General features: G+C 45.4%; 1 protein-coding gene and 1 non-coding gene across 2 annotated transcripts in view; one reads left to right on the top strand and one right to left on the bottom strand.

Annotated features, from left to right (window-relative positions):
• The window catches only part of VAChT (Vesicular acetylcholine transporter), a 278,473-nt gene that overhangs the window by 207,595 nt on the left and 43,010 nt on the right, over positions 1-27,868 (top strand). Inside the window, exons 5-7 of the mRNA XM_075692972.1 lie at positions 852-905; positions 4,169-4,343; positions 25,900-26,077. Coding sequence (XP_075549087.1) covers positions 852-905; positions 4,169-4,343; positions 25,900-26,077 — 407 coding nt within the window. The remainder of the gene's footprint in view (positions 1-851; positions 906-4,168; positions 4,344-25,899; positions 26,078-27,868) is intronic.
• LOC142568383 (U2 spliceosomal RNA) lies at positions 7,046-7,228 on the bottom strand. The gene has a single exon (XR_012825428.1). It is a non-coding gene; the product is annotated as a U2 spliceosomal RNA (small nuclear RNA).

The following is a 27,868-nucleotide window of genomic DNA, read 5'->3' as shown; positions in this document are numbered from 1 at the left end:
CTGATTGATTGATTGATTGATTGATTGATTGATTGATTGATTGATTGATTGATTGATTGAGTGACATGGGTGACATATCATTGCAATCATGTGTTACGTTAAATTAACCAATTCTAGAGTTCTACGTGCAAAAATCTACCATCTGATTATGAAGCACGCTGTAGCGGAGGTGCTCCCAATGAAATTTAACCATCTGGGGATATTTATCGTACGCCCGATGCATGATACACGAGCATTCTTGCATTACGCCTCCACCGGAATGCGGCCTTCACGGCCGGGATCGAACCTACGACCTCGAGTTCAGCTGCGCAGCAACTACCGTGGAGGATACGTGTTACATGATGTACAATATGAAGTAGCACAAAATTAAGAGCAAGCACGAGCTACACCAATGAAAGTTTCGTGTAGTACAAATAATGATGCTGTGACTAAAGCTGGAGCCCTGTTAGCAAACCATATTAAGCACAGCAAGCGTACAAAAAAAAAATTGCCCTACGGATAGTTTACCACTCACACAGTTGACAGTTCCATTCAAATATACAAAAGGTGAAGATACGGACAAAAAGACAGCATGACTATCACAAAATGACTGAAAATGCTGAAATATATTTCGTAGCCTCGTTTTATTGATACGGAAGTGATGCTGACGTCTGTATGCGGCGTTGCCTCCACTCTGCCCATAAAAAAAAAAAAAAGCAGAAATGCGAATACGGCAGCAGTAACGCGGGCCAAGGACCAATATAGCAGCATGAGCAATTCACGTAAAGCGGACAGCCGCATTTTCTCTGACAAGAGCTTTGTTTTGGCTTTCTTTTCAGATGTCTCTAATGTCTGCAAATTGTTTTTCGCAGGTTCGCTGCCCGATTCATCGAATTCGCGGTGCTGTTTAAGAAAAAAATTGACAGGTAGGTCAGATATTTTGATAACAAACGTTGCATGTCTCGAAACTTTAGATGTAGTACTTTTCTTGAAGTTAGCCAAAACGTTCTAGAAGTTATAGTGGCATCTGCTCGTGCAAAGCGGTTATAATGTAGTATGGTGTCGTAATTAATATGCATCATTGCAATAGCTCCTTTGCTGAAAGCCTTGTTATACACATTGATGGCGTAAATAACGCTTCATTATACGTTCACAAAATCGCTATTCACGGGATTTAAAAGCGTATGCCACTGTTCCCCACAAAATATTTTCAAATACATACGGTGGACATCCGAGATGACTGCTGAAAAAGTGGCGTTGGCAGCACTTTTGCAATGTGTCTTCGCAAGTTTTGAACAAAACATTTCATCCGACGCCAATTGTAATGGCCCTTTGCGCGAACTGGGTTGTTCACACTTCGTCGTCGATCATTGTTTTACGCATACTTGCTCAAGTGTCCCTTATGCAAGGACAAAGTCCTCGTAAACAGGTCATCGACTCATGTTGCGCGTGGCGTTTAGCCAAAAAAACTGTCGTAAGTCTCGAAGCTCGCGCGTTGACCCCAGCCAACGAGAAAGCCCCATTTATTATCCGTGTCGTCAACGATAGAGACATGGGTGCAGCCGCATATGCGCAGGTCGATATCGCACCTTACCACACGTGGCATCGAAAGAGCAAACGCCTCTTAAGCCTGCAATACATAGAGTAACCTTTCGCGATGAACTTCGCGCGCGAAATAAAGAATTTGCGATTGCCTGTTGGCCGAGTAGTGTTGTAACTGAATATATATATATATATATATATATATATATATATATATATATATATATATATATATATATATATATATATATATATGCGTCTACGTGTGTGTGTACGTTCAAGTATGCAGAATTATTGGTCCCACTTGGCTGAACTTCTAGCTGCTGCAGCTTACCACTCATCGTCACGTTTGTTCACGATTACGGACACTACATTCAAACACTTACTAAAAAAGCATGATAGCAGGCGTCATGCGATGTGCGTATTTAGGCGGTATAAAAACGAATTTATGTTCATCTGTTCGCTTCGCCTTGCAAGTTGTCCGCGATAACAAGCAGTTGAGCAGGATATCAAGGCATGACGACAGGAGGAAATCTGCAAGTGCAATGGGCTCGAGTTGCTCGCCGCGAGTTGGAGACTTCCCGCAGCAGCGTTCACTCTGTGTACTCCAGGCTTATCCGGGAGCAACGACAACACCACGTTGCGTTGCCTGAAACGGGACGTTTTGAACCAAGTCAAGTATCAACCGCGCATTAGGCGAAGATACGAAGTCCTGACACACGGTACTGGGCCTTCTGTACTTCCGCGGCACCGACAGATGGCAGAAGAGAGCATCACGTATATTCATGTGAGAAATGTCTTTACAAAGGTACCTCGGTATTCTTTAGGTACGGCGTTAAAGGGGCTCACACGCTCTTTCTTGAGCTGCCATTTTTTTAGGCTTGCGCATCTATCCTAGGCCCTTGAGCGCAGACTCCGTAGCCCTTCATCGTAGCCCTGTGTAAAGTTCCCACTCATTACCATCTGTCACTGCTAACATAATTGGAGCTTGCTGAAAGAAGTCATTAAGGGTTTATTGTTTGACTTCGCGAAGGGGTTCCCATATCATAGCACTTTATTTGTCTCACTGAACCAGAGGTGAAGGTCCCACTAGTACTGCGTGAGCTATGTGCAGTAGGCCACAACAATTTACGGGACAGATGATTTGTGAAAAAAAAGAAAAAGACAGCATTCACATAAAACCTGGGTACATAACCTCGGATACAAAGTTTCAGCTTGTAGTAGTCTGCGGCATACATATTGATTTAATAAATTAGAAGCGTCATGTTTTAACAGGGCAGAAATTCGCATTTGTCGTCGAGCTCGTGGACTGTAAACTTTTTGGCCGTCTGTACGTGTCGCCAACGCAATACTTACTCAAAAATGCCTCCTGCATATATTCTTATCTATGTTCGCTAGGACCCTACTGGTTCTAGTCTTACGTAACGCCCTACCAAAACAACGCAGCCGCATCGACTTCACTGGACAAACATATTTGACAGAAAGCGGCGGAAATTAGTATTTTTATTGTTTCATAAGTTTACCAATCTCTAGCCACTAAGTGGACAAAAGTCTACAAAAGAAATTGCTAAGCTCCTCTATCCAGTTAAAAAAAAAAAACCTAGTTATGGCATACGTTAGCTACAACATATCTCTTCTCTGTTTCGTCTGTCGCGCGGTCATACACCAATGGATCCATACTAACTAGTCCAGCTTTCCACTATGTTGAACATACCTTAGATTGCAATACCAAAACACCTGGTAAGCACCCAAAGGCCCGCTTGATTTCAGCCCAGATTATTACCTTATTCTGGGCTTCCTTCCTCCCGCTAGCTACTCTGTCCGGTGCACGTGAAGTCACGAGCAGTAAATTTACACCGAGAACATCCACGAACTGAAATAGGAGCCCTCAAGGTTGCTGGACTCGTAGAGAGCTGCAAAGGAAGAGGAGGGCGAATCAAGCACCGTGATGCGTGTGCTAAAAAATAAGACCAGTCGTTTACACGACTAACGTGGACTACACTCACTTAGAGTCGAATGGACTTCTTTTTAATAAATATAGTACTAATGATACTTAGATGAGTATTAACATAAAAACACAGCTTAGCATCACGCACAACCATAAGGTCACGAAAGGAGACGTAACAAGGTTCCGTGTTGTGCCACCGTTTTCGTGCTCGCGTCCTTGTCTTCACTGTGACTGTTATCAGTCGCCAAATAGCCCAACCGAACTTATTAGCGGGCGCTTCACTGAATAGGTCTTGCATATATGAGTGACTATATTCCTGGCCAGTAAACATACTTTTCACGCTTCATGGGAAGCGTTGCGACAGCGTTTCGCCGATGCCTTACTAGAACTGGAAACTCAGGGGCCGTGAAGTCACCTTAATGGCTTTAGAGGTCACTTATTCAAAGAGGTTTGGAGGGGGCAGGGGACGGCATCTACAAGCAAGCTCACTGATTTCGTGTTTTCACCACTGCGCACTTCGCAATGAAAGCATCGGCCTACTAGCGTTTCGTCTCGGCTGCGAAGTCCTAGGCCTTGCGCTAAGATGCGTTGACGTCACCATAGGCGCAGCTGCACAACGCAGCAGCACCTACGCTGTGGTGTGCAGGGCTCTTCAGTGATCGTCTTCCGTTTACACGTGCACTACCGATTTCTTCACAGCGGCACCCTGACTCCCGACGTGCAAGGCCGGGGTGGCACTCGGCAGCCCCTTTGCATGCAGACCTACAAGCATTTCTTCCCGGCCTACAGGAGGCCTGGCCCCACGAAAGACGACCTACTACTCGACACCGCATCGCAGCACCAGGATCACGTCATCGTCGTCTGCAGAGACCAGGTGCCGCCATCGCACTTTCCCTCCAGTTGCCCTGCATGCAGCTATAATACGTAGTTTGTGCCATATGTACAAGCGACAGAAAGAGCAAGCATAGATAAGATGTGCCACACGTATTACGAAACAGCATGACTTTGGACCGGGTAAATGAATGACACACAAACATATAATGCATGTTTTGCTACATTCAAACTTTTTTTCAGCTGTAAAACACAAACTCACTTTAACTATTTTCATCGATTGTTTCAGTCGCTGTTCTCCAAATGCCCGCTTTACGCCGCAGCTTTTCTTTTTTTCTCTCTCTAGTGGAAACTCACGGAGAGGCTACTCTTGTGAGTTTCACATTTTTTTATTCCATCGTCGTTCCGGTAGAACCACCTTTCTCAGAAACGCTAATGACCTATTCATTAGCAAATATGTTAAATGACAGCGCGCGGTTCTAACGCGGTTGTGCCACCATCGGAAGTGTTAAAGCTAGCCAGACATTGCTCAAATGGAGGAAGCGAATCTCGCCAACAGCTGCTCAAGCGTCGCACTGCCAAAAACAAAAATAAAAGAAAGGAAGGAATCAAAACACGCACGAACGTTAAAAAGCAGTTAACTCAAACAACCTTGCACACGCCTCCTGTATGCCTTTGAGTCCCGTTCACTCAGAAGTATGGTTCGATTAAGGGCACTTCGAGCGCATTCATAAAATAGAAAGCCAACCAAAACGGACGGTGTTGTTTCGTTTAACGCAGTTCGGTTCGAACAATTTTCGACTACTGAGTGTTTCTCAAATTATAGTCAGAAGAACCCAGGGTTTTCGAGAGCGTTAGAACCCGAGGGAACACTTTTAGAGGCGCGCCACTAACCAGCATCATCTATCCAGAGAGCGAACGAGGCGCCTGGTAAGGTATTTGGGACACCTTACCTCTGTGCATTAAGTTCCTTAGTCTGCATCAAAATAATACCAAATCAAGATCAAGGAAGAGCGTTCCTGTTTAACGAGACTTGGGGCTTCAACTTTCTCCAGCATAGTTAGACCTTCAATCGAGAAATCCGCAGAGTACAATCAGCCTCTCTATAAGGCTTTCATAGGTTACGAAAAGGCATTTGATTCAGTAGAGATACCTGCAGTCATAGAGGCATTACGTAAGCAAGGAGTACACGACGCTTACGTAAATATCTTGGAAAGTATCTACAGAGATTCCATAGCTACCCTAATTATCCTCAAGGACAGTAGGAAGATACCTATATACAAACAAAGGGGTCAGACAAGGAGACACAATCTCTCCGATGTTATTAACCGTATGCTTGGAAGAAGTATTCAAGCTATTCAATTGGGAATTAGGAGTAAGGATCAAGAGCGAATATCTCAGCAACCTTAGATTTGCAGATGAAATTGTCCTGTTCCGCAACACTGGGGACGAGTTGCAACAAATGATTGGGGACCTGAACAGAGAGAGTATAAGTAGTGGAGTTGGGAAGAATAATATGCAGAAGACAAAGATAATGATCAATAGCCGGGTAAGGGAACAAGAGTTCAGGATCGCGAGTCAGCCTCTAGAGTCTTTCAGGAGTACGTTTACCTAGGTCACTGGGGACCCTGATCATGAGAAGGAAACTTACAGAAGAATAAAAGTGGGTTGGAGCGCATTCGGCAGACATTGCCAGATCCTGACTGGAAGCTTACCATTATCATTGAAAGGAAGGTGTACAGTCAGTGCATTTTGCCGGGCTAACATATGGGACAGAAACTTGGAGACGGACAAAGAAGCTTGAGAACAGGTTAAGGACCGCGCAAAGAGCGATGGAACGAAGGATGTTAGGCGTAACGTTAAGGAGACAGAAAGAGAGCGGTGTGGATCAGAGAGCAAATGGGGATAGCCGATATTCTAATTGACATTTAGAGAAAGAAAATGGAGCTGGTCAGGTCATGTAATGCGTAGATTAGATAACCGGTGAACTATTAGAGTTACAGAATGGGTACCAAGAGAAGGGAAGCGCAGTTAGAGGACGGCAGAAGACTAGGTGGGGTGATGAAATTAAGAAATTTGAAGGCGCTAGTTGGAATCGGTTGGCGCAGGACAGGGGTAATTGGAGATTGCAGGGAGAGGCCTTCGTCCTGCAGTGGACATAAAGTAGGCTGATGGTGATGATGAACGCTCTCGTTTCTGCTACCCAGTATTACATTTCACATTTATTGACCACCACGAGGGATAAGTCGGGCGTTTCAGTGACGCCATTTATAAATTAATAACCACGGGGTATACATTCAGCAGCCATCAAACTGCAAAACGAAGATGTGCCTTCGCACCGTGCACTGTCTTTCGCTCACTGCAGCAGCCGTCTTCGCGGTACAGAGGGCAACGTATACAGAATAATTTATTTGACAACTCCTGCGCGATCGAAGAAAGTATTGAACACGTCCTGTGTTTTTATTCCCGTGATGACGTCCAACGCCACCCTCTTCGGACAGCATTAAACCGGCCGCCCTCAAAACCGCTTTCAGAAGCCAGGCTCCTTGGACCATGACCTTGCTCGTCCCTGCCGCAAAAAGCAGCGAGGGCGTTGCTACAATACCTGAACTCGACAGGTCTCTGCGAATGTTTGTACACTTTGTGTGCATAAAATGTGCGCACAAGTGCTGCTCTCTCTTGCTTGCATTTTTACAGCGAAGCTGTATATGGCTAGTGTCCAGCTTATCGATGTACGTAGACCAAATACCGTGGGCCGATCCCGAAGATAGTGAAATACCAGGCCGACCCGCGGCGAAGGTGAAGCAGGCTTCAAGTACTCCTCCAACTTGCAAAATTAAGTTTAATGGATTGGGTCCAAAATACAACCCGTATCAGATATTAAGTTGATTAGAACAGATACTACACTTTGACCTGCGTCGGCCGTGTCTACGTACGCACCGCCCTCTATTTGTCGGCGTTCCAAGCGCTTGCGTACCTCAATTCCGTTCCTTCCGCTCTCCCGTAGTGGCGGTTCCGTCGAAACGTCACGCGTGTCTAGTTTCGTCCGGCTCCTCGGGTCGGCGGTCCCGTTGTCCACGCGAATGCGTATAAAATCATGGTAAATGAGTGCGCACCTATGTTCAAAATTCTGTGTCACCTCTCGGTCGTATGCTAAACAGCTTCACTCGTCATCCACCTTCACAGAGTGGAATGGCTCATAATTTTTCTCTATCTTTATCCCTTTATCTATTTTCTCCAGTACAGGGTAGCAAACAAGACGTGCATCTGGCTAATCTACTTGCCTTTTCATGCTTCTTCCTCTCTGGTTGGGAATCCTACGAGTGAGAAGCTGTGACAAACCCCTTGAATGTGCCTAGATGCCCTCATACGGCAGCAATACATCTACTATCGGCTTACAGCTTAAAAGATACATTCAATTCATCTACCTTGGGCACATAACATAAAACACACATACTATACGCATGGAACTACAGTGTACTTACAAAGACAAAAAAAACTACTTGGTGCTCAACAATGCGCCCCTGTGCGAACTCGTACTCCCCAGTTCTCTCCACCCCACTATACCCCACTATACCTTACCCCACAAAGCGAATGCATCTGTGTACATCCGTAGAGAACAGTTCCACTTTCTAGCACTTCCCGACTACCGTGGCCACAGGGCAAAAACTTGAAGACTGAATGACCACACAGTGCTGTGGCTGCCGCATCTACGTGCCCCTCGACAAATAGTACGGCAGCTAGCTGGGCGAGTGGGTATATCTGCATTGTCATTACTTACAGCGCGCACTAAAAGACACGGACGAAGAAGAGAGACGAAACACGAGCGCTCGTGTTTCGTCTCTCTCCTTCGTCCGCAACAAATAGACAGCTCGACTACTGGACACACTTCATGAAAAAAAATATATTTTTACAACTCTGACAAAATTTACGCCCTTTGTGGCTAGTATTGTCCCCCCACAGTAATCGTAATATGTCTTGCGCGCATTTCCTTTCTTTAACATGAGCTCTGGGTTCTTTCGGGTCACAAACGGCATGCGCTTATCAGCATCACATAGCGTTCCTGAAAGGAAATTAGGGAGCCGCGAGTGTTAAACAAAGAAAATACACAAGAGAATGCATGGTGACGAATATCGTAGGGGAAAAAGATAAGCCCCAAAGAGTATAAATTCTTCTTAGAGTTTAGTCCTAGCTTCCTGCAAAGCCATCTAGAGAGGTTAGAATTTTCCTTCGTTCTCGATTAACCACGTCGTCACATCGTTTAAAGAAGAATGTTCCGCATTCACTGCAATATGATGCGTTGTTCGAATATTGGCGGCTGAGCGCTCCACCTCCGCGGCATCCTGCACAGGCCCCCTGGTGTTAGGTCGTGGTACTACGCAACTCAGCTCAACGGACCTCGGGTACTGCGCTCCATCTAACGGACATCGAAGAAAAGCGATCGAAGCTCTCTCGTTGGGGCCATGAGTGAACGCTCTCGTGTGGCATGGGACAACGGTGTGTTCTCTACAATCACGACCAGTAATCGTACGAACGCAGACACCGCATAGAGAACGCGACACGCACAAGCTCTGTTCACTGTGTGGTGTCTGTTTTTACATCGGAGGATAGGTGTTTAATTTATGTTTATTTTCTTGGCTATGGCCTCTGGGCAAATCTAGACGATACGAATTCATAAGTGTGCCGGCTCACGGAAGAGACAGACAAAATAAGTTTGCTCCGACGACACCTCCGCGCGTGTCGTCGCTTTGTAGCTTTTTGTTTCACTAGCTCATTGATCCAGTCGAGATGTCGGCGAAGCCATTTCCAGCTTTTTTTACGTTAACTCCCCGCGGTGGCTCAGTGGCTGTGGCTGCTGCTGCTGATGAGCACGACGTAGGAGGTACGGTTCCTGGTCGCGGCGGTAGCTTTTCGATGGGGGCGATATGCGAAAACGGTCTCGTACTTAGATTTCAGTACACGTTAAAGAACCCCAGGTGGCAAAAATTAATCCCGAGCCCTCCTCTACGGCGTCCCTCATAACCCCCTGCGCAATAATTGGACGCTAGACCGCACAATTGTTGTTATAGTCATAAGAAGCCAACAAACACTGACACCAAGGACAACGGTTGGGGAAATTACTTTTGCTTAATAAATGAAATAAAGAAACGGCGAAATAATGGAAATGAAAGGGGATGAAAAAACAACTTGCCGGAGGTGGGGAATGATCCCACAACCTTCGGGACCGTTCCCCACCTGCGCCAAGTTGTTTCTTCATTCACTTTCATTTCCATTATTTCATCGTTTCTTTATTTCATTTATTAAGCAAAAGTAATTTCCCCAACGTTGTCCTTGGTATCAGTGTTTGTTGGCTTCTTATGATTATGACTAATAAAAATCTGGCCCCTCGGTTATCCCCTTTGCCGTTCTTTGCCGTTCGAACTTCTTCACAAGCTTCCAATCATAGATTCTGCGAAATGCGACGCGAAACGCAAGTCTAATAACAACGGCAGAAATGGTACTGTTTTACTCACTGCGTTCGTATTCACAGCAGTAGTTGTCGTTGTTTTTGTTGTAGTTATTCCTCTCCATAAATGGCATACACACACACCGCGGGGGAGAGGCCAAGGTTTGGAAAAAATGGATGAAAAAGGTTTGCAAAAAATATACTAGGGGAAGACGAATTCTGTTCAATGTTCAAACTGTTACAGTCATCTTACTAAGGTGAATAAAAAATAGGCAAATAATTGTTATAATTTACTATTTTAGGAAGGCAATCGATTGGTGTCAAGAACAGAGCATTTCATCGATGGGCAAGCATTCTGGTGGCTGCACGTTAACGTGGAAGCTCCAAACGAAAGGAAGACAGTGACGTTCATGCTGGAATCAAGCTTGTTAATAGGAACCTCTAGCACCCTTCTTCTGAGGAAAATCATCGGCATGCAAGGAGGAAGTGTTGAATTGTTTCCTGTTCCCCGCACTGTATACACAAAGTAGATGCCGCCAAACCAGCTTTGTGTGTATAGAAATTTAGTGTCGGGATGCGGCAGCGTGGCCTCGGTAGTGTAACCTCTAGTTTGCATTTTGGACAGAGTTTACGGCTTCAGGGGAATAGTAGGCCAGGCTAGATTTATATAACTCCTTCATCATTGCCAGTCTCCTAAAGCTAGCGGCAGTGATATAGGCGGTTCGAGGAAAGGAAGAAACTAAAGGGCCATCCAGGGAAGCCTTTGCTAATGAGTCGGTACACTAACTCAAAGACAAACTTTGTGCCCAGACACCCAGATTAAACGTAGGAAACGCAAATGAGACGGAGCCAATAGATATAATGCTCTCAAAATATTTTAGTAGCTACACGCTGTAAGCGATTAACATAGAAAGAGTGAACCGGTGATATAGCTATTGCTGAACGAGAGAGGTTCAGTCTGCTCAGTGGTAAAACTACAACTAAGAATTCTGCTAGACAGATAGGAAGTATAATTGAATAGGACCAATCTAGCGAATGAGAAAAAAATTTATACACCTGCCTTTTCATTGCTCTGTGGGGAACCTATCGCTATTGTAGCGTTGGTCCGAATATGACTCAAGTGATCATCCAGTAAGTCATTGAAAATTCGTGAAGACAAAATTTATGCATTATTTTGGTAGATAATATCGAAAATAATTTCTAGAGAGACCCTGTCAGGAGGCATTGTTGCCTCCTTTTGCCGCGCCTCGTGGACATCCTGTACCACCTATGTATGTCCAAATAAATTGAATTGAATTGAATTGAATCTCAGACAGTTTAACATTCAAGGACTCCAGTAGTGCCTGCGCAGAAACCACCTGTAAACAGGGCCAATGGACATTAAAAAATAAAGTGGACTGACTAATAAACACTGTCTGGTGTCTTCTAAAATGTGGTTCATGCAGTTGCAGAAAGGTTCGGACTGTTAGTCGAAGCCTAGCCATTAACGAAGGCACGCGGGCTTCTAGGTACAGTACCGCGTTCGCTACGAATTTGGGGAAGCCAAGGCAAAGGCGGGCGCATACCGTTCTATGAGAACAAAGTACGAATGTTATAAGCGGCACCTCCAGAGAACAGAACATACCCGAACTCTAATATTGACCTGACATACATGCTGTATATCATTAGTAGTGTGTCCTTTTACATTCCTAACCCATTATTGCTAAGCCGTAGTAATATTCCGAGAGGATGGCCTCCTTTCGCAGCAATACACCAAATATGCGGTAGCCAATTGAGTTTACAATTATAAATAAGCTCAAGACAATTCGTTTCTTCAACTTCGGGGATGAATTTATTCTGATAACAGAAAGGTGACAAGGGATACGACTAAGTAATATATTGAAAAACAGTGGAGAAGAAACCGCCCTTGAGGTTCACCCCGCGTCTGTCTAAACATTCTAGAGGCGATACCATTCCTTAAACAAAAGAAGCCTCTCCCCCTCAAGAACTGGGCTGTCTATCTTACAAAGTACCCAGGAAGATCTAGGGCATTCATATTGTCCAACAATATTAGAGAGCTTTAGAATAAGGGGCCCCAAAGAGCTTTGCGGGTGTTAGCGTTGAGGCACGCAGGAGTGAAGAGTTTTAGAATTGGGCTTCGCGTTTGCGTATAGCGTCGTGAGCTTGCAGCTCCATTACGGTGTCAAAGAAAAGCTATTAAAAATAAATAAATAATAAATAAACAAACAAATAAATAAATAATATATACCATTTTATGGTGAGAAGTATAATGTTGACATTCGCTTCTCCGCGTTTAATTAAATTTTAGAGGTTATTCTATCAGCACCAAGCAATTAGTTGCGCTTAGTTTTGAGTAACCAACTTTACATGCCTTCACCAGCCAAGTTAAGCCGTGTTAGGTATACTAGCCAAGAAATTGACAATAGAATTCGGAATCACCGGTGTCTAATAGATCGATCTTCATAACACACGTTTATTGAGAGAAAGCGACAACCGCAGTCACTTCTCCTAGCTTGGGAACTTCACGTGTTACCACTAATCACGCCCAGTTTGGTGCTAGGTTAGAATTCAAGCACGGTGTGAGACCTGGCTAGTTGGTATTCCTTGCTGAAGTGGCTAGCGCAGGAGTGGACACGGGGCACAAAAGGGCGACAAGGACAAGCGCAATTTCACCGCATGCGCAGTAGCTTCAAAGCTATTTCTTTGGGGCCCCAAACGTTTGGGGCCCCTATTCTAAAACTCTCTATTGAATGCTGGATACTGTCATAAGCTTTGCGCTTGTCCTTGCCGCCCTTTTGTGTCCCCTGCCCACTCCTGCGCTAGTCACTTCAGCTAGGTTAGAGCCGTCGCTTCGATGAGTACCGCTATGTCTGCTGACGCAAAGCTTTTCGGGCAGCTTTTGCGGCTCCCGCTAAATCAGTGAAATAGCGTGCCCGACGCAAAACACAAACGCAGTTTGCACCCCGCGCATGCACAGTAACTACGAAGGTATTTCTTTGGGGCCCCAAACGTTTCGGGCCCCTATTCTAAAACTCTCTTTTGATTGCTCGATACTGTCATAAGCTTCGACGACATCTAGCGTGACCAGTGCAGCACATTGCCTGCGGTGCCGTGCAAGATGAATTCGACTATCTGTGTCTGCGTGCGCACACCAGATGGACCAGGCTGGTCTAAAACCAATTTGAAAAGGTCTCAGAAGTTATCTGGTGTTCACAAACTTCATGATTCGGGCATGTAATATTTTTTCTATTAGCTTAACAAGGTTTGACTTTAACGAAATAGGCCAAATGTTCTTCAGGGTATATATCCGGTACCTTGATTTTTGAGCAGTGTTACCTTAGCGAGTTCCCACTGAAATGGTATCCAAGCCCTCTCATATAAAGGTTAACAAGAGTTAATAGGTCATCACTACACTTCTTATACAAAATTTTTTATCATTGCGGTGGTAATCCCATCCGGACCCGGGGCCGCAACAGGCAAATTCAATATCACTCAGGGCAATATCGGTAGTGTTTCTGTGTTGTTTTATTTTTTTTCTTCAATCGCGACAGTTCCCTGTGATTCTTTAAATAAAACTCCGATCAAACGTAACTCCAGTCAGAGGAGAGGAGTCTACTCTATTTGCTTCTCCAGGGATAAACAGAACTGCTGGCAGGACAGTCTTCGAACAAACTGTATTGTTTTACTGGAATGTGCCTATACAAGGTGTCCTAACTATGATGCACCAAGATTTAAAATATATGCAAATGCTACGTAGCTGGAGAGAACCAAATTAATGTTGTTTGCCGTCGCTTGTAGATACACATATTATTTTTTTCGGTTCCACCTAATTGCATAATTAATCTTAATTAATTAATCTAGTTCTAAAATAATATGATTATATGAAAAGTGTCAATGAGAAAAATTGTAGAGAAACATGACCAACTCCCGATACAGCTTTCCCATGCTCAATACGTGCTACACAAAAGTGTTTTTCCGTGCGTGGAAGAATTAAGCCGGTGAATACACGCGACTGGCCGCTCGAGGCACTTTGCGTGTATTTGCAAATTGCCTCGCAACACTTTTAATCTAATTATAGCATTTGAGAAGTTGAATAATTAATTAAGACTTATATAGTTAGGCGGTATGCAAAAAATTTATCTGAGTATCTGCAAGCAACGGCAAACAACATTATCTTGCTTCTGTCCAGCTACGTGGCTTTTGCGTATTTTTAAATCTTAGTGCATAATATTTGGGACAACCTGTATAACAATGTAAACAAATAAAAAGACGGATGAGGCATAGTTAAATATCGTTTTTGCTGAAGTAATTCGCGTGCATAAATTCAGCGATGCTGAACGTTCTCATCAGCTACAAGAGTTGAATTAGCGAACCTATTAGGCGTGACTAATTATGGTCCGGTCATTTTAGGCGCCACATCCCACTCTGCGGCCAACGAAAAAAGTAGAAGGTACTTACGAAAGTAAAGAAACTAGAATGCCACTTACTTTGGAAAATAACACCAGGAATTATTGAAGCAAGAGCCTGCAAATGCATTATGTCATATATTAATATTGTGTATGGGGCAATGATCCTGCGCAGGCGCAGAAGTTTGTCTCTTCTAGCCTAACCCTAACGTATTAAAACCTCTATGTGTAGACAATGCCACTATAATAAGTTTTTTTTTGGTAGTTTAATTTCCTTACTTCTGCAAGATCTGGCAATTTCCTTTGAATGCGTTTTTTTCGTTTACGCTTCAAGACGGATTCCTAGTATACTTGTTATTTTCATATAACTACCGTCACCTGTTTTTCTTTCTCTTTCTCTTAATTGTGTGACTTGGTGAAGGAACATGCTCCCACACTTTTAGCCATACAGATGTGTAGGGCGTGTTCGTAATCCATACTCAAGGGGGAATGGCGTAAATGAACAGGGACAAGATAAACGATATACGCAGTGTACGACGAGAAAGACGATGTACGCTACGCACTGGGTTTGTGCCACTTTTCAATCAACGTCTTTCACGCCAACGCTTCAGCGAGCTGCGCCACGAATGCACTGGGTATGAGCCGCTTTTCAATGTGCCTCTCGCCAACTTGGGTCACTGTGTATGTGACACTGGGTGTGCGTCGAGCGAGGGAACAATTCTCAGCGTTCGCACGCAACGGCGCGCTACGCTTCTCGTCTCGGAGGCCAGGCGCGGACTTCTCGGTAGCGTCACTAGATGGCGCAGCGTGTCCAAAAAGAAGCGCGAGAGGGGAGCCCGGTTGCAGCATGACGTGTTTCTCAGCATTCGCATGCATGCACCGGCGCGTCATGCATTTTCATTCATTATGTTTTTTTTTTCGAAATACTGTCATTTCCTCACTGGGATTACTGGGATTGTTACAGGGGTAGGAGTGAATACATAAATAAAATGTACAATAGTATGGTGCTAACCACACAATGCACTCACAATAGGAAAAAAATTCAGCCAATACAAAATAGAACAATTTTCACACAATCTCTTAATTCGAACAAGCAAACTACAACAAGAACGATAAAAAACACAGTAAGTAACACGATATATGCCTGTGGCAAATGGCTTCTTTCGCGAGTTCAGTAAACAATTCTGGCGTGCACTGGACAGCAATAAGTTCATCCAAGGAATTCCATTCTCTAACTGCTTGTGAGAAAAAGGAGAAGCGAAATACGTTGTTAGTACATTGAAATTCTTGTAGGGTGAATTTATGTTTGTGGCGTGTTTGTCTGGAAGAGTTGCACTTAATGAATGACTTGCGATTTAGCTTGGAACTATCGTGTAACAATAAATACAAAAAGCTTAACCTGTTGATTTCGGCTCGGCTGGACAATGTTGCGATGCCAGCGAGTTGTAGCAGTTCGGTTGGGGAATCCTTACGCCTCTAACAATCGAAAATACACCGCACAGCCTTCCTTCGTACTGTTTAAAGTGTAATAATATTGTTTTTAGTGCGCGGAAACCAACCAACACTGGCACATTCTAATATTGGTCGGACGAGACTGGCGTAAGTGAGAAGTCGTGTTTCATACGTAGAAATGGTAAGCGAACGTTTAAGAAGAATTTATTCAATGCTTTTTTATATATTTCTTGTACATGCGCGTTCCAGCTAAAGTCACAGCTTATCATGACACCGAACTATTTATACTTTGAAACAATGCGTAGTATGATACTTTAATGCTGTAAGGAAAAAAGAGGGTTTGTTCATATAAAGGGTTTTCTCCGCGTTTACTACTATTTGCAAATCTGTGTACCACTGAGCTACTACGTTCAAAGAATTTTAAAGTTTTATTTGGTCATCACGGGTTTTAATTGTGTAGTACAGTGCACAGTCATATACAAATGGTCGAACGTTTACGTTAATGTGCTTAATTATATCATTTATGTACAACAAGAAGAGCAGTGGGGCCAGAACAAAACCTTGCGGTACGCCAGATAAAACGGGAACGGTGTCTGAAACATAGTCATTATGCTGTACATACCGGTAACAGTCTGAGAAATCTTCAATCCAACGCGTGAGCGGACCATCTCCTATTGGGTATCTTAATTTATAGATAAGATTAAGGTGATAAACGCAATCGAAGGCATTGGAAAAATCCATAAATATTGCACCAATTTGTAGTTGGTATTAATGTCTCTGGCAAAGTCATGTAGTGTTTCCTACTAATTGGGTCACAGTCGATAGGGCACAATGAAAACCACGCTGATTAGAGTGTAATATGTTGTTAGATTCGACGTATTCTGTTAGATATTTTAGGATAATATCTTCAAGTATTTTACGAGAGGTACATGTAAGTGAGATGGGCATGTAGTTAGCATGGGAACAATTGTCACCTGACTTGTGCAAAGGAATGGCTTTTGGAATTTCCCATTCAGCTGGGAGGCGACCTCCGCGAAGCGATTTTAAATATATGAGCTGAAGAAATCTTCTTACGGGCTCATCGTATCCCTTTAAGAAGGCGTTTTGAATATTATCTGGACCAGTATTTCTCGTCAACGGAGGCTTCGCGCAGGCTTCGCAGCAGTGCCGCTAGATGGCGCCGATTGTTCTTTGGGAAGCGCGAAATGAGGAGTCTCGCTGCAGTACGCGCCTCATACATAACTGGCTGTGACGGCGGCAGTTATGTCGCTATATTTATTGAATGCTAATTGCATTACCGTCGACAGTCATTGTGAGATAGCTCTGCCCGAATTTTTTCAAACAAATAAAGTTAAATAAATAAAGAAATGGCTTCCTTGAAGAAAAACACACTATTACATTAAAAAAGAATATCGGCTTATTTTTTGGAGGGAGGTTGTGTAATCTTGCTTTTTTGTGGCTGTTGCCGTGTATCTCAATATCAAAACTGTACGGACAAAGCTAGCCTTTCCTGTCCAAAATATTCGCATTTCACGCTCTCCCTTCTGCTCCTCTTCTGTATTCCTGAATAACTGACATCTTGAATGGTGCAAAATGATACGTGCCATCATAGACAGATAAATAGCGAACAATAATTTACAAGACAGAGCACTTCACCAGTGTTCTATAAGTGATTTTGCAACGCTTCTCATCCAATCGCCTCACACTCGGCGTACGAGCTTAAATTAGGTGACATTACAGGAATTGGCGAAAGCAATGCATTGTGGTTATACCTAATTGGCTCGCATTTCAATTGCCCACGATAGTACACGCCGGGGGTACGACACGGGGCCAGTCATTTATTCCGCATGCCGGACAGAAACCGCGAACGTATGTACATTAGCTTTGTGCCATGACAAATGTGCGTGACCAGCCGATATCTAATTCAAACTGCGTAATTTGTAACGATTCTCTTCCTGTGATTCTGTCCACGTTTTTTGTTAATCATCCGTCTCGCCGAGGGAGCGATCCTGGCGATAGCCGGGGCGCGCCGGCTTCGTGCGAGTTAGCGTCCCTGTATACGCTCCCGCGGGGAGCAGAGTTGCGCATAGGTCCGCCGTTATGCTCCTGCTCTGCAGTGAAGCAACTCCTCGAGCGCGCAGGAGGCAAATGCAGCGCGGTGTTCCATTTGCTTTCTTCTCTGCTGGTCGCGAGCTACATGCGCCAACTGTTCGCAAGCGGTGAGAAAGGTGACACTTTTTAATACAGGCTACTCTCGAACGATTGGCGCAGCCGGAAGGGTGCCAAACCCCCGACATTTTTAGTTTGTATGTACATAATATACACGCACATAAACAAACACACGCAACGAACGTACATACAGAAGCTCACTCGATCCCTCGAAATAAAATCCTGACTGCGCCCGTGACTCGAACAGCTCAAAATTCGCGTGTAAACGCGCATTACCTTGCAATAAAAAGCGGTACAATGTTTTTCAGCGTGCATATGAAGTTGTCTCGCGGAGGCCGGAAGGCAAGAAATTTTTTAAAGGATGTTTAAAGAAAACTTCGCACATCTGTGGTGGACAATAATGTGAGCACATTTTGCCTGCCGAAACCAGACGAATAATGATCGTGGCCAAGAGAACTATCTTGCCTGCAGTTATGTCAGTGACCGTTAACTATGACCGTCAACCATGACCGTCAGCTGCTGCACGTTTTCGATATATGCGGCACAGACACGTATATTTAAACGAATTTCAAATGTTCACATACGCACATTTTATGCAGAGCTTAATTTTACGATTCATACCGCAAACTTAACAGCTGCTTCGCAGCAGTAAATTTGTGAGTAGAAAAAGATTCAAGGTGCACGAGCTTCTAGATCAAATTTATTTCGTACAAGAGAATGGATGAGCACTGGCTGGTGGCAGCAGGGGGTGAGTGCTGGTTCTTGAAGCCTTTGGGGGCAGAATTCAAAGCCACTGGAAAGGTAACAAGTTATTAAGAGTAACAACAGCTTACTTTTATTGCACTATAATCACATAAGATGGTAAACTTGCAAAGTAATTATGCACACATTGGAGACTGTAATATGACAACACATTTTTCTTTATCTCTTCATACTACTCAGGTTAATTTACTATAGCACAGCACTTATTAAACGTACAAAAATAATTTCACATTCCTCACGTCGGCTAAGGCTGATCGAACAAGCAACATATTGCGGGTGGTAAATGCTGAAGCTGTCACAGGTGTCTCATCAGCGGGAGCGCACGATGTCTTCGCATACTACAAAACAATGAACACGAGTACATTAATCGACCTTACATGAAAAATGAGAACGCCGACAAAAAAAAAAACAGTAGAGAAAAGCCAAGATGCAGCGGGAAAATCGTATCTGCTAGTATTTACTCTGTTTTGAGAATACTATTATAGAGTCGTATAGTCAGAACAATCGTAAAAGCTGCACAGCGAATTGGGCTAGTTGGTAAGTTAACAATGTTGGCGTATATGTGCAGCGCGACACAGACGTGTCGTCCATTCTTTGTCCCGCGTCTGTGTCGCGCTGCACATATACTCCGAAAACTGCACAAGTGAACAACCTCTCATGCCAGACGTACGCATTTCAGCGTGTACAGGAGTGTTACTCGATATAAATGCTGCTTTAGTGTAAACAGGCCGAACTCACCTGTGTAAACAAGGCGAACGCCCCTCGCATATCCTGGTCCCTTGCGGAGCTGGCCGGTCTCGTCCGTCCGCACGGCACCGCCTAAAAAGTTTCGCCACCTTCCGTGCGATTTGTGCAGTTTGGTACGCTGCACCCCGTCATACTGGAACACAAGCTTCAAAAGGATGTGTTTCTTACCACTTCATCAACGTTATCAATTTAATATCGTCGAACACCGTACCTGCAACCCGGAGCCGATCGGTGCAACGCACGCTTGACGGTCCGCTGATTGCAATTTCGATGGCACTGACAGAAACGAGCCGGCGCCATACCCGTGAAGTTGGCTTCGCAGCGGCGCAATTGATAATTTGACGTCATTTTCGTACCACGGGATATAGCTCGGCGAATAGCGGTGCGAGCGACGCCGGAAAAGTTATGCGCAACTTTGCTCCCTGCGGGAGCATATGCAGGAACACTAGTGCGAGTCAATGACAAAGAGCAAAGAATGGAAAAAAAAATTATTCGTTGCGAAATACTTCGACAGGTGCCTACAAAAAATCTGATATGATTTATACATGCATAACCTTTTGTTTTGTTTTTACCAAAAATGCTTTCACAATTCACGTACGTGTCATTCAGCTGCGGTATGAGAAACTCCAAATGGTCGAAATTAATGTGCAGTCCTCCGCTACGGCGTTTCTAACTGTCCGTGTGTTGCTTTGGAAAGAGGAGGAGGAATAAACTTTTATTGTAGAACCAGCACTTTATGATGGCCGGGCCTAAGCCTCCCACGAAGGGACGTCGAGGGCTTGCCTCGCCGCCGCCTCGCGGGCGTGCTGGGTCGCCCAGGTTTGGTCGTCGAGGGCGGAGCTCCGCAGAGCCTCATGCAACCTCGACGAGAGAGTCGTGGTGTTAGTCTGGGTGTACTGTGCTGGGCACTCCCATAGCATATGCGGAAGCGTAGCCGGGTGAATTCCACAGCACCGGCAGTTGGGGGTAGTGTAGACGTCCGGAAATATAAGGTGGAGGCGGGCGGGTGAAGGGTACGTGTTTGTTTGTAGTAGACGCAGGGTGGTAGCCTGCGCCCGGCTGAACTTTGGGTGAGGCGGGGGGAAGGTTCGGCGACTGAGGTGAAAGGCCTTAACGAGATCGTTATAAGTTGTCAGACTGTCCCTGGTGTCCAACTCATCTCCAGTGACTCCGGCGCGGTTGACTAGACCTCGCGCAATGGAGTGGGTGACCTCGTTGAGATTGGGGAGCTGTGGGTGGACAGGGCCCGCATGGGCCGGGATCCATGTTAGGGAGATTATGCTGTCTTTAGAGTGTGGTGCCTGGCAGAGGATGCGAAGAGCTTGGGGAGAAATACGGCCTTTGCTGAAGTTAGTAACGGCTGAGCGAGAGTCACACACTATGGTGTGACAGGTGGGATCTAAAGTGGCCAGGGCGATGGCCACTTCTTCAGCCGTCTCGGAAGTGGGGGTAGTGACGCTGCAGGCGTGGTGTAGGGCTCCATCGCGTGTGGCGACGGCCACAAATCGTGTGCCATGGGAGTATTGGGCTGCATCAACAAATGTGACGCCAGGTACGTGGGCAAGGGCTTTTATGAAAGCTCCGGCCCGAGCTTGGCGCCGGGCCCTGTTATATTCAGGGTGCATATTTCTAGGTATAGGGTCTATGTAGATCCAGCTACGGATGTCGGTCGGGATCGGTTGTTGGGGCCCTGTTGCTGATGGTAGGTGAAGCCAAGCGTGGACAGAATAACGCGCCCCGTTTCAGTAAGGGTGAGCCGTTCAAGCTGAGAGCATTGTTGGGCTTCAATGAGTTCGGAAAGGTTGTTGTGAACTCCCAGTTGGTTGAAGAGTTCAGTGCTGGTGCAATGCGGGAGCCCAAGTGCTTGCTTGTAGACCCCTCGTATGAGGGTGTCGAGCTTGTTTTGCTCAGCCCGGTACCAGTTGAGGTACGCAGCAACGTACGTAATGTGGCATATGACAAAGGATTGGACGAGTCGGAGAAGGCTTTCTTCTTTGAGTCCTCCTCGTCGGTTAGATATACGTTTAAGAAGTCGTAGGGTGTTTTGCGATTGGGCACAGATCTTGTTGAGAGCCAAGGCGTTGGAGCCGTTGGTAGAGATGGTGAGACCGAGAACCCGGATACTAGGGACGTGTGGGATAGGACTGCCATCTTGAAGGCGTAGGGTGATGGCGTCACAGGGTCGGTGATCAGATTGGTGTTTGGGAGGGCGACCCCGCTGAATGGGCTTGTATAACAGAAGCTCCGATTTAGTCGGCGAACAGCGCAGTCCGGTCCCTTGGAGATTGGGCTGATTCCACTTGACCATCACTGCCTCGGTACGACCAGATGGTGATGTCGTCGGCGTAGATGGTATGGTTGATATTGTCGACTTGCTGTAGGTGCTTGGCAAGGCCAATCATGACTAAGTTAAAGAGCATGGGAGAGATAACTGAACCTTGCGGGGTGCCTTTGCTGCCAAGGGGAAGCTGGTCTGATCGTAAATCCCCGGCCGATAGGGTAGCCGTGTGATTGGAGAGAAAGTCACGGATGTAATTGTAGGCTCGCTCTCCCAGGTGGAGGTTTGAGACCTGGTCAAGGATAGCTGCATGGGAAATGTTGTCAAAGGCTTGAGTGAGGTCGAGTCCGAGGATGGCTTTCATGTTACGGGAACGATCGTTTAGCACTTGATGTTTGAGCTGCAACATAGCGTCTTGAGTAGAAAGGTGAGGGCGAAATCCAATGATGGTGTGGGGATAGAGAGAGTTGTCCTCGAGGTGACTGTTGATGCGCGCTAAGAAGGCGTGTTCCATCACCTTGCCTACGCATGAAGTGAGAGAGATGGGCCTTAAGTTATTGAGGCTAGATGGTTTGCCAGGCTTTGGGATTAGGATAACGTTGGCAGTCTTCCAGGCGGCTGGAAGGGCACCACTGCGCCAGCAATCGTTGATGTAGTCCGTCAGATGGGACACGGACTCGTCATCGAGATTGCGAAGGCTTTTGTTAGTGACCCCGTCTGGCCCTGGAGCAGAACGACCGTTAAGCTTGCGTAGAGCGGCATGTATTTCAGATACGCTGAAATCGGCGTCTAGTGTAGGGTTGGGGCTACCGATGTAATTGCTGTGTGGAATGACTTGTCCCCTGGAGATATATCTGGTGCAGAGGTAGTCAAGCACCTGTTGTGGACCTCGCTTAAGGGTCTCCGTATAAAGGAGCTTCTGCAGCCGATCCTGTTGGGTGGTGCGGGTGGTGGTATTATCGAGCAGATGTTTGAGGAGTTTCCACGAGGAAGGGCGATGAAGTTGTCCATCCACCGTGTTACACAGCTCAGTCCATTGTTGCCGGCTGAGGGTTTTACAATGCTCCTCGATGGCTGTGTTCAGTTTGGAGATCTTAGTTCTGAGGCGACGGTTTAGGCGCTGCCCCTTCCATCGAGCTAGGATAGAGGCTTTAGCCTCCAGAAGATGGGTGAGGCGGCTATCCATGCGTTCAACTGAGGCATCTGTAGTTACCACCCGAGTGGCCGTTTGAACATTAGTGCGTAGCGCTTGCATCCAGGTGTTAATGTCGGTAATGCCTTCTGCTGAGGTAGAACCTATGCGTATTTTTCGAAAAACGTCCCAGTCGGTAATGGTGAATTCTTTAGTGGGGGCAGGGGCGGCAGCGAGTTGGGGTAAAGAGAGAGCAAGGATATAATGGTCGCTGCCCAGGTCTTGCTGGGTATTGGACCAGTGTGCATTGTTGATATTTTTGATGAAGCGCCCACTCTTCCAAAAGTTTGTTCATGGTACGGACGGCACGCGCTTACGTCTGCTACCTCTCCTTCGAGTGGAATTGCACGCGGAATAAACATTTGGTGGTGGTGCCTGGACGTGTGTCCTCTTCACTGTGTGTGTAGGAGTTCAAGTCATTGTGTGTGTGTGTGTGGCAGAACCCCCAGGCGGGGTTCATTTCACCCCCATCAAAATGTGGCCGTCTTGGCCGGCATCGAACACGCGACCTCGAGCACAGCATAAATGCCACAGCCACTAAGCTACCGGGGCGGGTTTCTGGCTTTCTGTTAAGAGACACTATAACATGCCCACTAGCAAATCCTGAGGAAGTGCTTTTCGAGCTATCACGGCCAGCTACAGTTCTGTACTACCGTAGTTTTTTCTTCTTTTCTTTCCGGCTGAGTGCGTTGGCGTCAGCACGTGTAAACAACTTTATGTGATTATGGTGCACTTGTAGTTTGGCGAGTTTTCTTTTAATCGAAAAATAAATATCCGCATAAATAAAGATCTGCCAAGTCTGTGGACACCAAGAAACAATGCTTACTCGGTGCCTCGAACTCCAAAAATTTTCTTACGGCTGCTGTGTTGCAAAACTGCCACTTGGACACTGCGTTTCAACACAGGGCTCGCAGGATAAACAGCAACACGAGTACTGCCGCCGTCAGAGTTAATCTGAACAATGAAGAAACATTTCTAGCGACCTAACTCCAACAAACACGCTTTGTAACGAGCGAATAGCGAATGATATTAATGGAAGGTCTCTTAAAACAGCACCCATTCAAGGAACCCCAACCAGAAATTTACAGCACTATCCGCAGGAGAAGCAAAATGTGCTTAAAGCGTGTCGGAGTTAAATATGAGGGTGCCTGTACGTTGCTGCTTGTCTAAGGCTCTTACTTTCACTGACACTTTTTTTCACAGTCCGCTTAGCGCAAGGACAGGTCGTCCTCGTTGCGAGCGGCAGAAGCCTCCCAAAATGCAATGGAGCTTCGCAAAATTTTTCTCTGCTCCGCTTAAGCACTTCAAGTGCATCCAAATGACGCAAGTCAAAGTAAACAGCACGGTGCCACATAATCTACGCAAATCAGGCTGTTCTAATGTGAGAGGTTCAAGTGCGGCAATCAAAGATGAGCCAGGCCACGAGAGTGAACCTTTATAAAAACCGCGTGTCAGGTTAGGCGCGTCGCTACAGAGCTTGCTGCTGTCAAGCCTATTTTCTTAGTGAAGAGAAAATTAAATTTTATTATTTATTTTATTAAATTACGGGGTTTTGCTTGCCAAAACCACGACCAGATTAGGAGACACGCCGCAGTGGTGGACTCCGGAAATTTGGACCTCCTGGAGTTTTTTAACGTGCACCTAAATCTAAGTACACGGGTGTTTTCGCATTTCACCCCATGAAGATGTGGCCGCCGTGGCCGGGATTCGATCCCGCGACCTCGTGCTCAGCAGCCCAACACCATATCCACTAAGCAAAATTATACAAACTACAGCAACAAAAGAATGTTCCAGGTTGCGTCTAAAATATAATGGGTTTTATGATCAAGACTCTTCATGATGATGATGATGATGATGAATATGATGGTTATATAAAAGGGGGAAGTAATGGAGAAGTCCTATCACAATGTTAAAGCCATCAGAAACAGCTCCACGCCAACATTATATGGACAGAAGAAAAAAAAAACTCATCAGCCCTTCCACTCCGTGAAAAAGGACAAGCAGCGCAGCTGTGGTGTGTTTTACCTGAATCAACGCATATATATATATATATATATATATATATATATATATATATATATATATATATATATAGAGAGAGAGAGAGAGAGAGAGGTATTATTATTATTTCTATTGTTATTGAAGTACACAGAGAACGAATATATCTTTTGACTGCGGAGTGATTTATTCTTTTATGAAGTAGTGACGTGTGCAAGTACCGCCCCATGGCAGACGAGAATTCCACAATATTCACAACATTAAAATTCACAACTACCTAATTATGAGAAGTAGATAAAAACTCGGCGTAGTGTTAGAGTCGTCTTAGCGGCCAATTTCATTGTGATTTCAGTATTGAATTGCTACAGCGCATTCGCGAGAAATTGGAGACGAAATTTTTTTTTCCTGTGGACGCGACGCGTATAGACGGACGAACATCGATCACCGCCGGAGGGTAGCTAAATATAGCTTCTCCCTAAAACGTCGTAAGAGGGAATGGCGACGCTGAAGATGAGGTGATAGCGGTTCCATTGATCCGAGCTTCTTTTCAAAAAAGCGCACCGGGACCAAGCGAAGCTGTAGCGTTTTGTAGCAGAATGTTCCTTCACAGGCAAATCAATAACAGACACCAGTACTTCTGTGAAGACGTCTGCGACGGAAAAAGAATACTTATTTTTTTTTGGAATCGAAGTTTAACCTGGGGGGGGGGGGGGGGGGGGGTTGTAAGCTTCCCCCGTACAAAATGTATTGGAATAGCCGACAGCGTTCAGAAGCGTTGCTCACGTAATGACAATAGATAGGTTCCGTAAAGAGAGGTAACGGTTTTGTGCAAATGTAAACAGTAGCATGACCCCAATTGCAGGTCTCATGCACAAATTTTTCAATAACCGATTATTTATTATCGCTTTTATATGTTCCGGTTCAACGAAGTGGTAATTTAGGTGCCACCAAGTTTCAGTAATTGAAAAGGAATCATGCAATAATTTTTTTCTATAAAAGTATGTAGTGCGTCATTGGTATTTTTATCCGTATTTGACTCAGGATGACTACATACCAACAGTACGCATTACCTGTTTACAGCCAGCCAATGGTGATTTGAAATCGAAAGTGTTAGTAGTCTTCATTGGCTCAAAAATTAATTGTACGCAGTTCTTCAAGCTGCGCATTCCCCTCGACCAAGGCCCGTTGGATGTGGAGGCGCTGACGCGACAGCTGCTCAGCATCAAGCAACAAGCAAAAGACCCCTCCGAGAGGCAGCCTTCCGTAGGCGCCTTCACTACCGAACAGAGGCGCACATGGGCTGGCATTTACGTCAAGCTGGCACGCAGTGAGTGCATGAATTTCTGTTCTGGTGTTCACAACAGTAACCATGCAGTTCGGGAACATCTTTTGAACACGTGGATTGAACATGCGATGCTTAATTCAGGTGCTCCTCTCTCGCTTGGTGGTCCGTCTCTCGTACCTCCGATTCGAGTTGTTCCCATGACTCGCGACGAATAGCTGAGAAAAGACACTGTAGGGCCGCCATCGAGTCACCGAATACTGCCCACCGATTAGCCGATTGTCGGTTAATAAAATCAACGGCGCCTCAGAGGGCAGCAGGCTCCGAACCCGTCAATGTTGTGACGTGAGAAATCCTGTACTTGGTGCTGATTGATCATGATGGAATAACCACTGCGCCGGTGAAGCTGGTCTGCGTGTAAGAACCATCTGTGTGCATGCGGGTTCGCTCACTAGAAAGCACACAAAAAATCCAGAATTCCTGGCTTCGCACATTGGCTAACAAAATGAATTAAAATCATGCACAGCCAACGCAAGGCGGCAATCCGCGTAAGCGAACCTTTGGTGAGCCGGTAAGACGAGACGGCGCATCACAATACGATACCCCTGACGGCGACGACCGCGTCCCGCAACCATCCCCAGCCATGGCGTCGCACTTCGCAAAACGCTGACACAGCGCCACCAGTGACCACAGTAGCTAAACGTTCGGCTTCCATAAGGAAACCTTCAGAAAACACGGCCTTCCAGACGCAGCGAGCTTGCTGCTGAAACTGTAGAAGGGGCGCTAAGTAAATATTGTTCTGAATAAATAGAGGCGTGGCTGCATGGGCTTTCATTTTTCTTTTCTTTCTTTAGTTTATTATTGTTGCTATGAGATGGGACTCACGTGCCAAGCGTCTCAAAGCACTCGCTTGCATCGAGAGAAGTTGCTACAGCTGTTATTCAAGTTTTTTTTCATGCATCTGCGACCTATTTAATAGGTACATCGTCGGGCTTGTGTACCCGAGTTCGAAACCCACTATGTAAGGCGCAATTTGTTTTTCCATTCAGAATCTTTACTCAGTGAGACAGACGGCACGACAAATGCCGCGAAGGTAGGCAAAGAAAGCTTCGTATAATGCACTCATTTTACGGAGTACATACAAATTACATACTGCCTGGATCGCTTGGAGAACTGGATGCAATCCAAGATATGCCGGCCTTGTGACACACTGAGAACGATGCGCACTTGAGTAAAAGAGCGATGCTATGTAAATGCAGTAAACTATTCATTCACTGAAGTGGATGCGGTCACGGGCCATCTCCTGTTTTGGCTTGTTTTGGTTTTTTTTGGTTTTGTTTTGCTTCTGACAGGTCTTTTGTTGTGGCTTCTCACTTTTTCACGTTGCGTTTGCGCACGTGTCTTTCCCTACCACGTTTGTAACAAAAGAACGCTAGCGAAGCATTTACGTGCGGATTTCTATTGACATTTTCTCGTTATTCCCCCATTCATACTGTTAGGCCACTGTAAATTGTCTTCATTCACTTATGCTGAATAAGAAAGGTGGGGATAGAGATGCTAAAGGAAGCAGTACAAATGGCGCAGTCATACGGCGTATGCGTCATCAAACCATTCATAGCCCTCTCGGCCTAAGAACTACACCTTTCTTGAAGGAAGGTACAGCACGCGGCAGGCGATCTTGATGCTACAATATTTTAGCATATCTTCTTTAGTCTTTGAATTACTAGTTTTTTCATTATAAAAATGTTTCCTTGATCGGAACTGTTTCATTATGCTGCAAATTCAGCACTGCTAATAATAAAATTTCAGTGGGGAGTCAGCGCTTGACTTGGTCCC

This window comes from Dermacentor variabilis, chromosome 1 (genome assembly GCF_050947875.1).
Source record: "Dermacentor variabilis isolate Ectoservices chromosome 1, ASM5094787v1, whole genome shotgun sequence".
Lineage (NCBI taxonomy): Eukaryota > Metazoa > Arthropoda > Arachnida > Ixodida > Ixodidae > Dermacentor > Dermacentor variabilis.
Note: the sequence above shows the minus strand (reverse complement) of the source record. Positions and strands in the feature narration are given on the sequence as shown.